This window comes from Oenanthe melanoleuca, chromosome 2 (assembly GCF_029582105.1).
Source record: "Oenanthe melanoleuca isolate GR-GAL-2019-014 chromosome 2, OMel1.0, whole genome shotgun sequence".
In the NCBI taxonomy this organism is placed as follows: domain Eukaryota; kingdom Metazoa; phylum Chordata; class Aves; order Passeriformes; family Muscicapidae; genus Oenanthe; species Oenanthe melanoleuca.
In genome coordinates this window covers 73,234,458-73,248,090 of record NC_079335.1, presented here as the reverse complement: position 1 = coordinate 73,248,090, position 13,633 = coordinate 73,234,458, and the positions used below count along the sequence as shown (strand labels likewise).

Sequence of the window (13,633 nt, the reverse complement as noted above, 5' to 3'; positions counted from 1 at the left end):
TTTGACTTCCTATCCTAGGTGTTTATTTAAGTTAGCATTGTCCAGCCATCTTTGCTTTTGCCCTGAAACCTGTGCAAGACTTTCCAGAGACCTACCCCTTCTAAAGATGGCTGTCAAAGTAACAGTAATTTAAATTTCTGGGAGTCTGGTTCGTAGGACAAAAGGTTTATTTATTATTCAATTTTTTTTTCCCTGCTAAGTTCTAGAAGGTTTTCTGAAGAAAAACTGATTTGGTCTGTGCTTTCTGGCTGAATAAATACGATCCTAATCTTTTCAATGCAATAAGCTCTGACAAATAAGCTCTTTGAATAAAAGATTGATGGCTGAGTTTTCTTTGTCTTAACAAAGAAAGAATTTTTTTTAAGTGATGCAAGTTTTAGAACAATAGGCATGCCTTTCTGCTTGAGGGTTCTTTTTTTAATTGCTTGTTTATTCTTATGTACCTAGTGATAGAATTTTTAGATTTCTGGGTTCTATCCAATGGAACACTCTTTTCTAGCTGGCACATAGGTTACAAATTAGCTGCTTTTCAGTGCTTCATTTCTCTCTGTTTGAAATATCTCCAATACCTAAGTTTTTGGATGGAACTCTTATTTAAAGAAAAACTTCAAGTGCAAAATGGTGCTTCTTTCTAATTTATGTCTTTATGGAAGGCTTTTCTCCACTAAATTAAATGTGATCTAAAACATTTTTAATATACATGTTTTTAAGAAGCATTCTGTTACAACATTTCACAGGTTTTCAGCTAAACAGATATACAGCTTTCTAAGTTCAAGGTACCCAGAGTGCTGGTGTGCATATTTTAAATTTTCATTAATATCAGATGTGAAGTAAATGCTTTTGAAATTATTTTTTTTCAACAAATTATGCTTTTTGGAAGGGTGAGGAGGTTTTTTAGACTGAATTTAAGTCTTTGTTCCTTCTAAAATTTTTGACAGCACATATACAGATGTGCTTTTACATGTAATTCCCTCTCTTCAACACAGATGTACCATTTTTGGTGCATTTTTCAGACATACAGCTTGACTGTTAAATATAATATAAATACAATAATATTGTACCAAATTCTCTTCTATAAAGATATTCTACCAAAAGAAGTATAACTTTTTTTATAACTAAAGTAAAACTACATAACTTACTCTGCCTTAAGTGAAAATCTACTTGTTGTGTAGGAATTGGGAAGGGATTTTTGCACTATAATTCTTGAACAGTTATCGAAATACTTTGGCTCAGACCAAGGGTCTTGGTTTCAGCTGGGATGGAATTATTTTTCTTCCTGGTACAGTGTTGCAGTGCTGTAATTTGGATTCAGTATGAGAACAAACTTGATAGCAAACTGATGTTTCAGTTGTTGCTGAGCAGTGTTTACCCTAAGTCAAGGACTTTCCAGTTTTCCAGGCTCTGCCAGTGAGCAGGTGCACAAGAAGCCAGGAAGGAGCTGACCCAAGCTGGCCAGAGGGATATTCCAAACCACAGTGTGTCATGCCCAGTACACAACCTGGGAGGAGCTGGCCAGGAGCTGCCCATCACTGATCAGGTTGGGCTGAGCACTGGTCAGAAGGTGATGAGCAGTGGTATTGGCAATCACTGGTCTTCCTTGGGTTTTAGTTCTCTCTCTTTTTGTTGTATCACACTTCATTTATTATTGCTGTTACTCTATTAACTTTATTTCAGTTATTAAAATGTTCTTAAGCCCTGGCTTTTACTTCTTTCCATTTTCCTTCCCATCTCATCAGGGAAGGAATAAAATGAGAAATCTTAACTGCCAGCTAGTGTTATACCACAACACCAAGACAAAGGAACAATAGGAAAAATACTGGATTATTAAGTTCTGATTTCCAGCGTTTTGAATAGTCGAGACTTGGATTTCTGTATTTGTAGATAAAGCATTTTGATATTTACAGAGGCTTAGTATGAAAATAATTCATATAGAAGAGCAATTCACATAAAAAGTTGTAAATTTTGTAGACATAAAAAACAGGATTTGCAAACCTGCTTTGGGATTGTTTTTCATTTAGGAGAGTCTAAGCATTAAATTACCTGTAAATAAAATAGAGTTGGATATATATTTTTCCTTCTTGATTAACAGGAGGGCAAACAAAATGATTGACCCAGTGATCAGTAAGCTTTCTGATACTACCTTTACAGTGTTTTTCAAAAATGTAGTTCAGACAATCTACTTCATGCTGTAATTAGAAGAAAACAAGCCCTCTTCCCCTTTCCCAGAACTCTTGCTTGAGACAGTCATCAGAATTTATTGCAACCAGACAGGTGTTGATTGCTCCAGCAGTAAGTGTGGAAGAATGGTCCACATTCAGCTCCAAGCAGGAAACAGTTACCACCAGGAAACAGTTATTACCACATCTTTTCCTTACCCAAATGCCTTCACTGTAGATGTTTGTCTGAAACAGTGTTGGGTGGTCCCCCTGCAAGAGCAAAGTACACACAGCTTTGAAATTGGCTGTTCAGTATTCTCAAAATGCTCTAGAAATATTTTCTGTCCACAGGGGAGAGCCATTCTCTATGTGGTTTATGTAAAAGGCTTATCAGTGTCTGATTGGATGAAGGCCAGTTCTACGGAAAGCTCTAGCTGAAAAGTGTCAGTAAATTTTCACCTAAACATTTTGTGAGGAAACAGTTATATACCAACCTGTGCTCTTTAGAACCCCACAGAATTACTCTGCATAGTTTGACCTCTGATTTTAAGATGTAAATATGAGCTTGTGTAACACAGAACTGAAGTCCACAAGTCACTCATGCAGCCAATAAATGTAAAAACTGATGGTAATGCAAAGCTCCATGCTCACATCTGTGTTGGTGACAGCTTTCACTTATTTATGTGATTATCTGTGGAATTCATCTAAGGATAGTGGTTATTAAACATGTATCTGCTAAGGCTTTCCAGAAATAACTAGCACTTGCTGTTGATAGTCTAATTTAATTTTGAATGTTTTCTTATGTTTTGTGTTTACAAAGTACAACTCATTCATAGTTCTAGAATGTGTTGTAAAAACCCCAAAACCTTAACAGCTGAAATAAAATAATAAAATTAATTTATTTAGCATTTGAAACAATTTGGTAGTCTGTGTCTTCCCTGTATCTCATGGTACAATTAAAAATAGCTTTTGTCATGCCCCATAAGTTTTTATTATGTTTACTGACTGCAATACTGTATGATATTGTTAACCTTCAACATTTCTTACCTGGCTCATGACACTTGAATAACTTTGTACAATCCAGCTTTTGCAGTTAATTGTCCCAGGTGCTCTGGGACAATTCTGGTGCACTGTGAGATACCTGCTTTTTGATGCAACAAATAGACAGTATTGACATATGACCATCCTATACCATAAAGAACTGGAGAAAAGAAGGAGAAGGTACCTTAGGCTACTTTTCTATCTTTGGATTCACCATGATACAGTTGAAGAATTTCCACTTTTAATTGTGGAAGTTGTCAAGTTTTGATTCTTACTTGTGCAGTTTAGAATCATTTCATCATCATACACAGCTTCAGTATAACCAGGCCCAGAAACAGAAACTGGTGTGCCTCTAAGTTCTAAGGTCAGCATCTTACTGAAAAATATTTGCCAACCACTTCTACTAGCCTAAAATAATCACAGAATGAAAATACCATTCAGGTTGGTAGGTGCTTCATGAGGTCTTTAGTATGACTTGCAGTTCAAAATAAGATTAGTACTTAATTCAGATCAGATTGCTCAGGGTTTTGTCTTCACAGCCATCAAAGCTGGAAATTCCACAACCTTTGTGGACAGCCACTACTTAATTATCCATTGATATCGCTCCAATTTCATTTTACAAAAATGGTTTCTCAGTCTTCCACAGTGGAGTTGAGTGGCAGGCTTGGTCCATCACACTTGCATTCTTCCTACATAGAAGAACATAGGCTGGAAGGACATCTGGAGATCAGATAGTCTGGCTTGCTCACCTGTGCTCCAGTTGGAACACGTTGCTCAGGTTCTTACTCAGTTAAGCTTTTGGAAGTCCTACTGCATAGTGCTCTACCACCTGCTTAGCATCTCCAGTAACTCTTTCACTTGAGTCCTCTGGACCAGAAGACATCCTTCCCAGCGAGGCCACTTGCCATCAGGGCAGGGGACAGGCATTTCTTGCAGCCTCAAACCCAGATGGGTGTATCCCAGTCCGTGGCACCTCATGACTGGGTTTTTTTGCAGCCCTGCTCTGCCTACAGCAGAATTTCTTGTCCCTTTGTGTGCAAGCTGTCCTGTTAACTGCTGAAGTAGTTATCTAGAATGTGTAATTCTGTACATTGTTTTAATCTTTGCTTTCCTAAACTCCCTGTTCCCCCCAAAAATCATTCACAAAATACTGCAGAATTCAAGAGGGAAACAAGTCTTGGTTATGTCTCTAGTAATGATTTTTATTTCCACACCACTTGTAGGAGAAATTAAAAAATTTGAACTTCAGTCTGTTTTATTTATTGCTTAAAAAAGAGCATGTTCCATAAGCTTCACTTGCATAGTATTCTTCTACAAAACAGAAGGAGTGCAGTATATGAAGATTTCATTCTAGAGCCTTTTATTTTTGTCATATGTATGTGTTAAAATAGACTGTACTCTTAAGCATTTCTTTTTTTAATTTTTTTAAAGAAAGGGGAAAATGCCTTAACTTTTATTAATAAGCAAAAGTACCACATAAGCTGTTATTCTGGTTTCTGTGCACAATGCTGATAATTCCTAGAAAAATTATGAATCCTGACAGTGGTGGTAGCATAATAAGTGGTTTTCAGATTCCTGCATGTTGAACTAACCATTTGATAAGCTTGTGATAGATATATGCCAAAAAAGTACAGGGGGTCCTTATCAGCTTTTCACCAGGAAGAACTTCAAGGACACAGATCTCTGATATATGGCTCACAAACAGTTTTTCTAATCTGTGTTGCTTTGGCACCTGAGGGCTGACACAAGCTGGATGAGTAAATTCGCAAGGGATGGTCTTCCTTGCAAACATCACAGTCTAGATAAAGCACTAGTAATGTTAAGGCATGGGAAGTTCAATCAGAACAATTCAAAGCTCTCCAAAAAAGTGAAGAATTATTCTTTGGTGACTACATTAGCTGCTTCAACTAGATTACAGTTTTTTTTCCTCAAACATTGGAGCAGGGAGACTGCAGTATCAAGAAGGTGGAATGACATGACTTGGAAGCATCTTTCAGAGAGGATGCTACCTTGTTAATCCTTGTTTGCTAATCCTGCTCCGCATTAGTGCAATTGTTTTTAACAGCAGGTGACAGCTGTGATTGCAGTGAAACTAAGTGTGGTTTAGTTGTGAGTATAAAGTAGGTCAAACATGTTCTGTGCATTTTTTGAAAGATACACTAAGCCTTCTTAGTAAGCATCTGATCTTGCCTTGAAAAGCTAGTAAGATATGTGAGTACGTACACATGTGCACACACTTGTCTATCAATTTTGGTATTGATGGATGTATTTGAGACTAATAAAGAGTGGCCAGTGGTAATTTCTAAATCAGGGTATTCTGTGTGATTCTATAAACATTCATGCACAAGCACCATGAAGACCCTATAGAGTAGACATGGTACTAAGCCATGGATTTGAAGGTCTGCGTTTGTTTAGTCTTCTGCTGCCTAGAAGTTGGATGAAAAATTCTTCACTTGATTTTTATACAGCATCACATCTCAAACTTAACACTTACACACAGTCAAAGATGTTTAATGCTGAAAAATATTACCAAGAAAAATAGTAGGACAACTGATGCAAAGCTGTTACAAGTTTTGATTTATTGAGCTATGATTGGGCAGTTTTGATAGAGATTGCCTTGAAATAATTTTTCTCTACACTTCTCTGGTGGTTTTCTTGAGCTGGCTGAATTATACAAAGGTGCTGATTTTATACATTTATTTATTGAATAGTCTTATAATTCATATTCTTTACAGATATAAAAACCCTTTATATTTGGATAAAACCTTCAGAGTGATCTTATGTATTTGCATTGGAATTCATATATTGGTGTGCTCAGGGTGATTGGTATTACGAGTTCATGTTAAATGTGGAAGTTAGTGGCATGGACATTTTCTTTAATACAGTCTTTCTTTTTGAGGTTTTTGAGGAATACTAGAGCAGTTTGCTAATACAGCAGTGTGTCCTGAGCTTGTCAGGAATATTATGAATTAGGTTTTCTTTCTAAAAATCCAAGTGTGCTCAAAGGGTGCCTCTAGGCTTCCTGCAGTGGCCACTTTTGCTACTATTTTCACTCCCCTTCCCCCTCTTTCTTGCAGATAAGCTCTGCAGCAGAAACTCATTGGATAGCCAGCTGCCCTGTTTTCAAATCGGAGAGGTTTCTTGAAAACCTCTCAGCTTTGTTTGATTTTGTTTCTGTTGGTATTCTCATTTGATCCAGTGCCTTGGACAGTGGCTTCTTACTGGTTTTGGCTAACTTCAACTTTTTAAAGTTAATTGCTTTTACTTAAAAAAATTAACTTGTTCACTGTTTCTATTCAGATCTCTGATATAATGTGCTCAAAACCAGCTATTAAAATACTTTAGCTTTTTTATTTACTTAGTTGAATTTTAATGCATTTTTACTTCCCACCCATTTTTTGTGAGTTAGGATATTTGCCAGTAAAACAGATAGAAGAGCTAATCTCCAAACCCACCTGGATAGCAAAGTCAGCAGTGCATGAGATTATAATTAATACTTTCTGAGGCTAGGTCTGTTTGACTTGACTCGACATGTTCTAAAAATTATGTAATTAAAAACAAAATTCATGAAAGCTTGTTATGAAGACAAGTTTTAGTGTTACGCTGTGATATACGATGTGATACATCTTTGTGTTTGAAAGAATGATTTGTATAAAAATCTTGCTTAAACATAGATTCCGTAGGAAACAAAAGAAAATGTTTACCCTTTTTTTGTGCATTGTGCCAAGGTAATTAATTTTAATGACATTTTAATTTTAATGGTAATTTAAAAGTAGTATTTTCTATACAATAATGAAAATATTTTGTTTTCTTTATTTTCTCTGTGAGTAAATGAAAGTATGGACAAAAATCTACTACAAATTCAGTGTTTAATCTTTGTATCTTTGAATGCCATGCTCAAAGCTCTCAATATTTGCTTCTCATGGAAAGGTTGTGGGGAGAAACTGAATTCAGTTATTGCAATCTGAGTCTATTTTTTCCTATTTATTTTCAGTATTAGTAGGAGCTGTCAGTTTTTGCATGCTTCCAATGAGTTTTAAAGTATTCAACATTTATTTCTTTTTTTCATTTTAGGTTTGTTGCATTGACCCCCTGGAGGGTGTATCATCTGACTTCTCTTATAATACTTGGAGTGTTAATTTTTCAGATAATGAAGGATTTGGTATTCTCAAAGCTAAAAGGTAAGTGTACTGCTAGAGTTCTGTGCTTAATTACCTGCAATTTGGAGCATGCCAATTCATTACTAAAGTCACATCAATATTAAGATTATTGTAAAAGTATTAGCTAATTTTAGAGTGTGATAGTAGATCTGTGATGGTCTATTGTCATTTTCAATCAAGTTTTACTGTATTTTATAGAGAGGGCATTAGGATATTTGTTTTAGCATTAGATGAGTGTAATTGTTAGGGGTAGACAGTCATTCTTGTTCCTTAACTGCTAGGTCTGAAAATGCATTCTTTTCTAAAATACGAAGTTTTCCTAAACTTTCATACTTCTTCCAATATTAATAATGTAATTTTTGGAAATTTTGGGACATCCAATATAAATCAGTGAAATTTGTAAATAGATAATTACCTGTCTTATCACAGTTGAAATAAGAAGTGAGCAGTATTTTCTTTTTACTTTGTAAAGTGTTTAGTCTCCAGAGTATAAAAAGTCTTATGTGAATACAACCACTTTTGAAAGGGATTTTGAGTTTGTTGGCTGGTCTGGTGTTTTGGAGGGTTTTTTTTCAATTTCTGTCCCGTCCTTCATTACCATCTTGAATATTTTTTGACAAAATGCTTATCATAAGTTTTTCATTTTCATTGCCATGAAGATTTTTTTTCAATATTCTTATTTTGCCTTTTGTTTATTGTTAAATCCCATGCAAAGTGTTTGAAAAACCATCTGAACATAGTGCAAAGGCAAGAAATAGTGTCAGAGAAGCATGGTATTCCTCTTTGATGTACTAACACGTTGTTTCTGACTGCTAAAGCCTGTTGTTCCCTGCTGAGTTACAGCAAGTATTTACTAACTTTTCTGAAGGATGATTTACTGGCATTCCCTTTTCTGGGAGTCTTGGTTGCCATTCTGTTTCCTGCTTGAGTATTACAAGCCCAGAGGGCAACTTATAAAGCTAGGCAGAATTTGATTTTTTTAAGCTCTGTGCTGTATAAATCACCACAAACATTGAATGCCTTACTAGCTGGAAGCCAATGATTTAGGTAAATTCAGTTGTACCTGTAAATAATATTTTTGTAGTGACCAAATCCAGGATGTATCACTCTCATGTTTCTGTGATTATTTAACCATTCATTTTAGAGATGAGGCTAGATGGAACCAGGTGACATGAGGAAGACTTCTGTTTCCTAGCTCATAGAATAATTATTTACTGTAGTAAACTTATTTATTTTACTATTTTCTTTGATGCCATTGTAGACAGAGTTTAAGAAAAATCAGGCTCTCAAAGTAATACTGCAGGAGTCTTGTGGTAAAGAGTAGAAATCAGGGAAGTGCCACTCCAAAAAGCAGAAAAAATTCCAGTATAACACGTCTGTGTAGCTGCTTCACACTTCCATCCAGCCACTAGATGGCAAGGCTATTACAGATTCATGAGGAATGTAAAGTGGTTGTCAGTGTGTAGAACTACAGGGTATGTTGATGCAAAAGTTATGTTGATTATCATCTTCATGACCTCCCTCCATGTGGAAATATAGCCATAGAAGTTCCTGGCTTTTTCCATTTATGATTTTAACTGTATGTTAACTTACATTAGAAAGCAATTAAAGAACGGTTACTGCAAGATAAAGATAACATAGCTTTCCTGTTTGACTGATGCAGAGAATTCCTTGGTCATTTTTTCCCAGTTCTGAACATGTTCTATGAATAAAACTTAAAATGCTTTCTGATTTAGTGCATTGTGTTTCATCTTACATTCCTACAATTGCAGGTGCGCAGCTTTGGAGGGCCATCACTGGCAAGTAGGTATTTTACTTTTAATGCATGGTTATTTATTACTTAATTTTTTGTAGCTGGCTTGGAATTTTTTTTAAAGTCTGTTTCCTCTAATAAACTGCTGAATTATTTTGGTCTGAAAATATTTTCTAAGTTTATAGCTGCTTGTTCATAGCTTTTAATAAATTCTTTCTTCTGGTTTGAGTTACATGAAATTATAGATTAATATATCAGAATAGTTCTAGAAATGCTTTTTCATACACTAGGATTGCCATGTTTTTTGTTTTCTGAGAATTCTCCTTTCTTTGAAAAGCAGAATAATACTGTGTTGGTCAAGGAGGTAAATTTTAGAACTTCATTATACCAGTGCTGCTGATTGAAAGTAGGTAAGCTTGCTGGGGTTTATCTTTAAATCAACACAGGTAACTGATTGTTATAATTGCCAATAAATATTAGTTTATATCCATATGAATGAAAATTAATAATTCTGAAGCCTGTTGATTTGTCATTGACCTGTCTTAGGCAAATGTTTATGTCACATTAGTGGAGAGTGTATAGTTTATTTAATTTGTGGCAGTTGTCATTGTTCCAGCCAGGACAAGGTTAATTTTTGCAGTAGCAGAGGGGAGTGGCCAGGACCCAGAGGTTATTCTCTACCGCCTCTCCTCATTTTTCAGGGATGGGGGCAGGAGTCCCTTCCAGGTCGAGTAGTGTGACAGCAGGGTCAGGTGTGGTCAGGGGTTTAGACATGGTGTGTGAATCATTCACCTGCCGTGTTCACTCTGATATTGCTGCTGCTGTTGTTCTTTCTCATTGCTGTTTCCCATAATTTTTTCTTATTTCAATCCATGACCTTTACCTTTTTCGTCTCCAGTTCTCCTGTCCAGCCCTCCACAGGGGAAGGGGTGATGGGGGAGTGAGCAAACATTTATGGTTTGGAGTGTTTCAGTGGGAACACTGAATTGGGGAACAGCATTCCCTAAGCACAGCAGCAGTGTAAGCAATGTCTAAACGATTTGCACACAATCAAATTTCAGAAAAAAAGGTTGCATATTTAAAGCATTATTCTTCTAAACAGATCACCAGAATTTATTAGATATCTGACATAATTTGACAGCATATCCACTGCTACACTTTGTATTATAGCCTGACAGTGAAGAAGCAGTAATGCAGAGTTACAAAAGGGAAGATGCCAGGTTTTGTTCTCCTTCTAGAAATGGATACCAGTGTCATAGAAATTACAGAAAGCAGTTCAGATGTTCAGTTGCTATTCAGTTTCAAACCTCTAAACTTCCACAGGTATGAAATCTCTTCAGACTTTCCTATAAACATGAAATAAAGCAATGTGGAATTGACAACAGCTTGGTTCATGAACTGAGCAGAGTAAAATGCTTCTTTTACTATAGCTAGTGCTGCTTTGTCTATCTCTATAGAGTGGTAGTGTTTCAAAAATTTTAATTGAGAAGCTATTGCTGGGGCACAGTAGATTAGTTAGATATATGTTTCATTTCTTCCACCTATAAATTTGCATAAAATGTAATGCTAGGGGTTTTGAATCTGACTTTACCTGTCTGTTTACATTTGAGAAGAGGAAAGCAAAGAAAGTCAAATTACTTGGCAAGTTGAAAGAAACATAGGTTTTTGTCTGCCTTTTGTTTCCATGAAAAATAATTCTGCAGTCTGATACTTTTTTTTTTTTTCTCTTAGCCCCCAGTTCATCAGGTCTCCAAATCAGAATAGCTGATTTTAATGAAAAGACTATAAATAGTACTTTAAATATCTTGGATTCAGGTTTTCAGTTGTTCAGAGTCCTGGACTTGATTTGCTGTTCTGTGAGGAGACAATGCAGAGAGTGTAAAAGTTAATTTGATGAGCTCACCATAGCTCATGCCCTTGGGTAATATAATACAAGCATTGTATGTGTCCATCTAGCCCAAGCATCTGCTCTCTGAAGGGATCCAGCCAGGAGAAACACGACCTTGGGTAATGTCCTGCATTAAAGCAGATAAACTTGCAAGGTTCTCCTGGTGTGCTTTCCCTGAAGCTTCCAGTTGAACCTTACCCCCACCACACCCCCTCAAGCTGTTCTAGGTGGACCTTCTGTGAGTTAGTCTCATTGCTTTTGTTTTTACAAACTTCTGCTGTTGGCAACATCCTCTAGCACAGATATCCACAGCTGAACCACGTGCTTTGTGAACAGTCTTCTGTTTGTTTACTGCTCTATAATAGTTTGTAAGCTCTTCCTACATTTTTTCTTGTTTGAAGAAACTCTGTATTAATATTCTCCAGTAAACTGTGACTTTCATAAACTTCTGTCCTCTCCTGTTTTTTTCAGTTTGTGACTGTTTAATTGTTCCCAAAATAGGGGTTCTCTGAGTTTTGATGTGTTCATTGTGGTTTTCTGCATTTTTCTTCCATATCTGTGCTCCTTTTTGTTGGGGGGACAGAATTACAAATAGCATTCAGTATTCAGGGAGATCCTTGGATTATATGTTGTCCCTCCCTTCTTTTCATGACAAATCCCAACACGTGATTGGGGTTTTTTTTTACCTCTACAGAGCTGAGAGATGATGTTTTCATGGATATATAATCACTTCAAGGTGATACCTAGTAAAGAAGTAGTAGTAGTAGTAGTAAAGATCAGCTTAAAGCCCCTGTGACTTTAAAAGTTTTTGGGTTTTTTTTTTTCTCTTTGCATTTCTTCACATTTCATCTGCCTTTTTGCAAGAGATCATGTGATACTTGATTAAATTCTGCTGTTCCTTGCAACTGGTCTCTGTTTTTACTAGAATAATTCCTCTCATTTCTCATGACTTCTCAAGCTCCATAAAAGCATGAGATATGAGAGACCTTGTTGAAAGCCTTCTCAGAACTACAGGTGCTTTTTATGGATATCAGTGTTCATCTAAAAGCAGGTTCACTTTCTGAAAGGACAGAAGGTTTGTGATGTCCTTTATAGCTTACATTATGACAGGCATGCATGTCCTTTGTTAGTTTTCTGGACAGTTTGTATAGAGCAGAGATGAGTGTTTAGTGGTTTGCAATTTTCTGGCTCTTGCATGCCTTCCCTAAAAATAGATACTGCTTTAGACACTTTACAGTGCTCTGCCTTAAGGCAGCTTTAAGAGACGCTGTTTGACAATAATGAAATTTCAACTTTTGCACCCAACCTTTCATTTGTATCTTTTATACATTCACATAAAGACTTTGCAATTGTTTGCACTGTGGGTGGGTTTTTCTTTTTCTAAATGCTACTATAAATGTGCCTGTTGATCGTGTTGAAATTGAAAGAACTTCTGTAAGATGTGGATGCTAGGTGCATGGTTCCTTTTCATTTTACTCAAAATTGGATATGAAAAGCTGTTTTCATGTTATCATATATGAGCAAGACGTGCCTAGTGTATCCCTATATCTGGCAGAGAATCACCTGCTCTTAAGTAGCTTACAGAGAAAAAATGTGGTAGATCTGTGATACTTTCAGTGAGAGATAACGCCTAATAAATGTCTATTCTAATAAATGTGTGCATGATTTTTCTTTGGCATCATGACTCTACAACCCTGCATCCATAGTTTGTAACTGCCTTAAGGACCATGCAGACTGGCTGTGTGCAGGCAGGAAAGGATTTCTGGCCCATGCCAACTTTGAAACTCCTTTGGATTTTTTTGCCAAGTATTAGTTGGCACCTGCCAAAAATGTTCTAAAAGCTATATTAATGGTTTAACTGCAGAAGTGACCAATTGCCACACACAGTTTGGTTTATCAAAACAGATGTAGATAGAAGGTAACAAAAATTATCTGAACAGACTCATTTCCTGCCCCGCCTTTTTGTTATGTGGTTCTGGTTTTGAAAATTAATATCAGTCAGTTGCTATCACAGTAGGATGTTTCATAAATGATGGTGAAATGGTAAAGTTCTGGTAGTTGGAGGATGAATTACTGACTGTGACTGTTCTGAAACTTGCATTTTTTCAACATTCATATGCACTGTGTATTTCATCTGCTGCATGAACATTCCAAGTATCAGAGATTGAAGTACTTCAATGAAAATACTGTTAATTTGTGGCACTCGTTTTTGGTCCTCCTTCATCTTTGTTGAGCACTGCTGACTAGTCAAAGCAAGCATAGCCTCACTTTTTTAATTGCCATAACTTAAATATAGAATGCTTGCTGTCTCACATGTAAGATGTGTCTGTGTAAGAAGACCTGTGATTGTATTTCTTATGGCATAATTTAGTACTATTTTAAGTTAAAAATTTCAAACAAGATAAGCTGAACCTTCCTTAGGGAAAGTAGCACCATAGCACCCTTTTTTTCCTAAACTGGTTCTGTTTCTGAGGAGCTGCTGTACCGGTGCCTTGCCTTTTTTAAAAAATAGATGACAGCTGTTAAAGGAGCACTGGAAAAGATCACTTGTTAAATTACTCTTCCTAATTATAAAGCTGTTCTATGTCTTCCTATCCTAGTGAGATTTCTTTGAAATTTGATGCGTCTCTAGTCA

General features: G+C 36.2%; 1 protein-coding gene across 2 annotated transcripts in view; it reads left to right on the top strand.

The window, feature by feature from the left end:
- RETREG1 (reticulophagy regulator 1) overlaps window positions 1-13,633 on the top strand; it is a 66,258-nt gene that overhangs the window by 9,072 nt on the left and 43,553 nt on the right. For both annotated transcript variants that reach the window (XM_056485148.1, XM_056485147.1), the window contains exons 2-3: window positions 7,272-7,378; window positions 9,130-9,160. In XM_056485148.1, coding sequence (XP_056341123.1) covers window positions 7,348-7,378; window positions 9,130-9,160 — 62 coding nt within the window. In that variant the 5' untranslated portion in view covers window positions 7,272-7,347. The remainder of the gene's footprint in view (window positions 1-7,271; window positions 7,379-9,129; window positions 9,161-13,633) is intronic.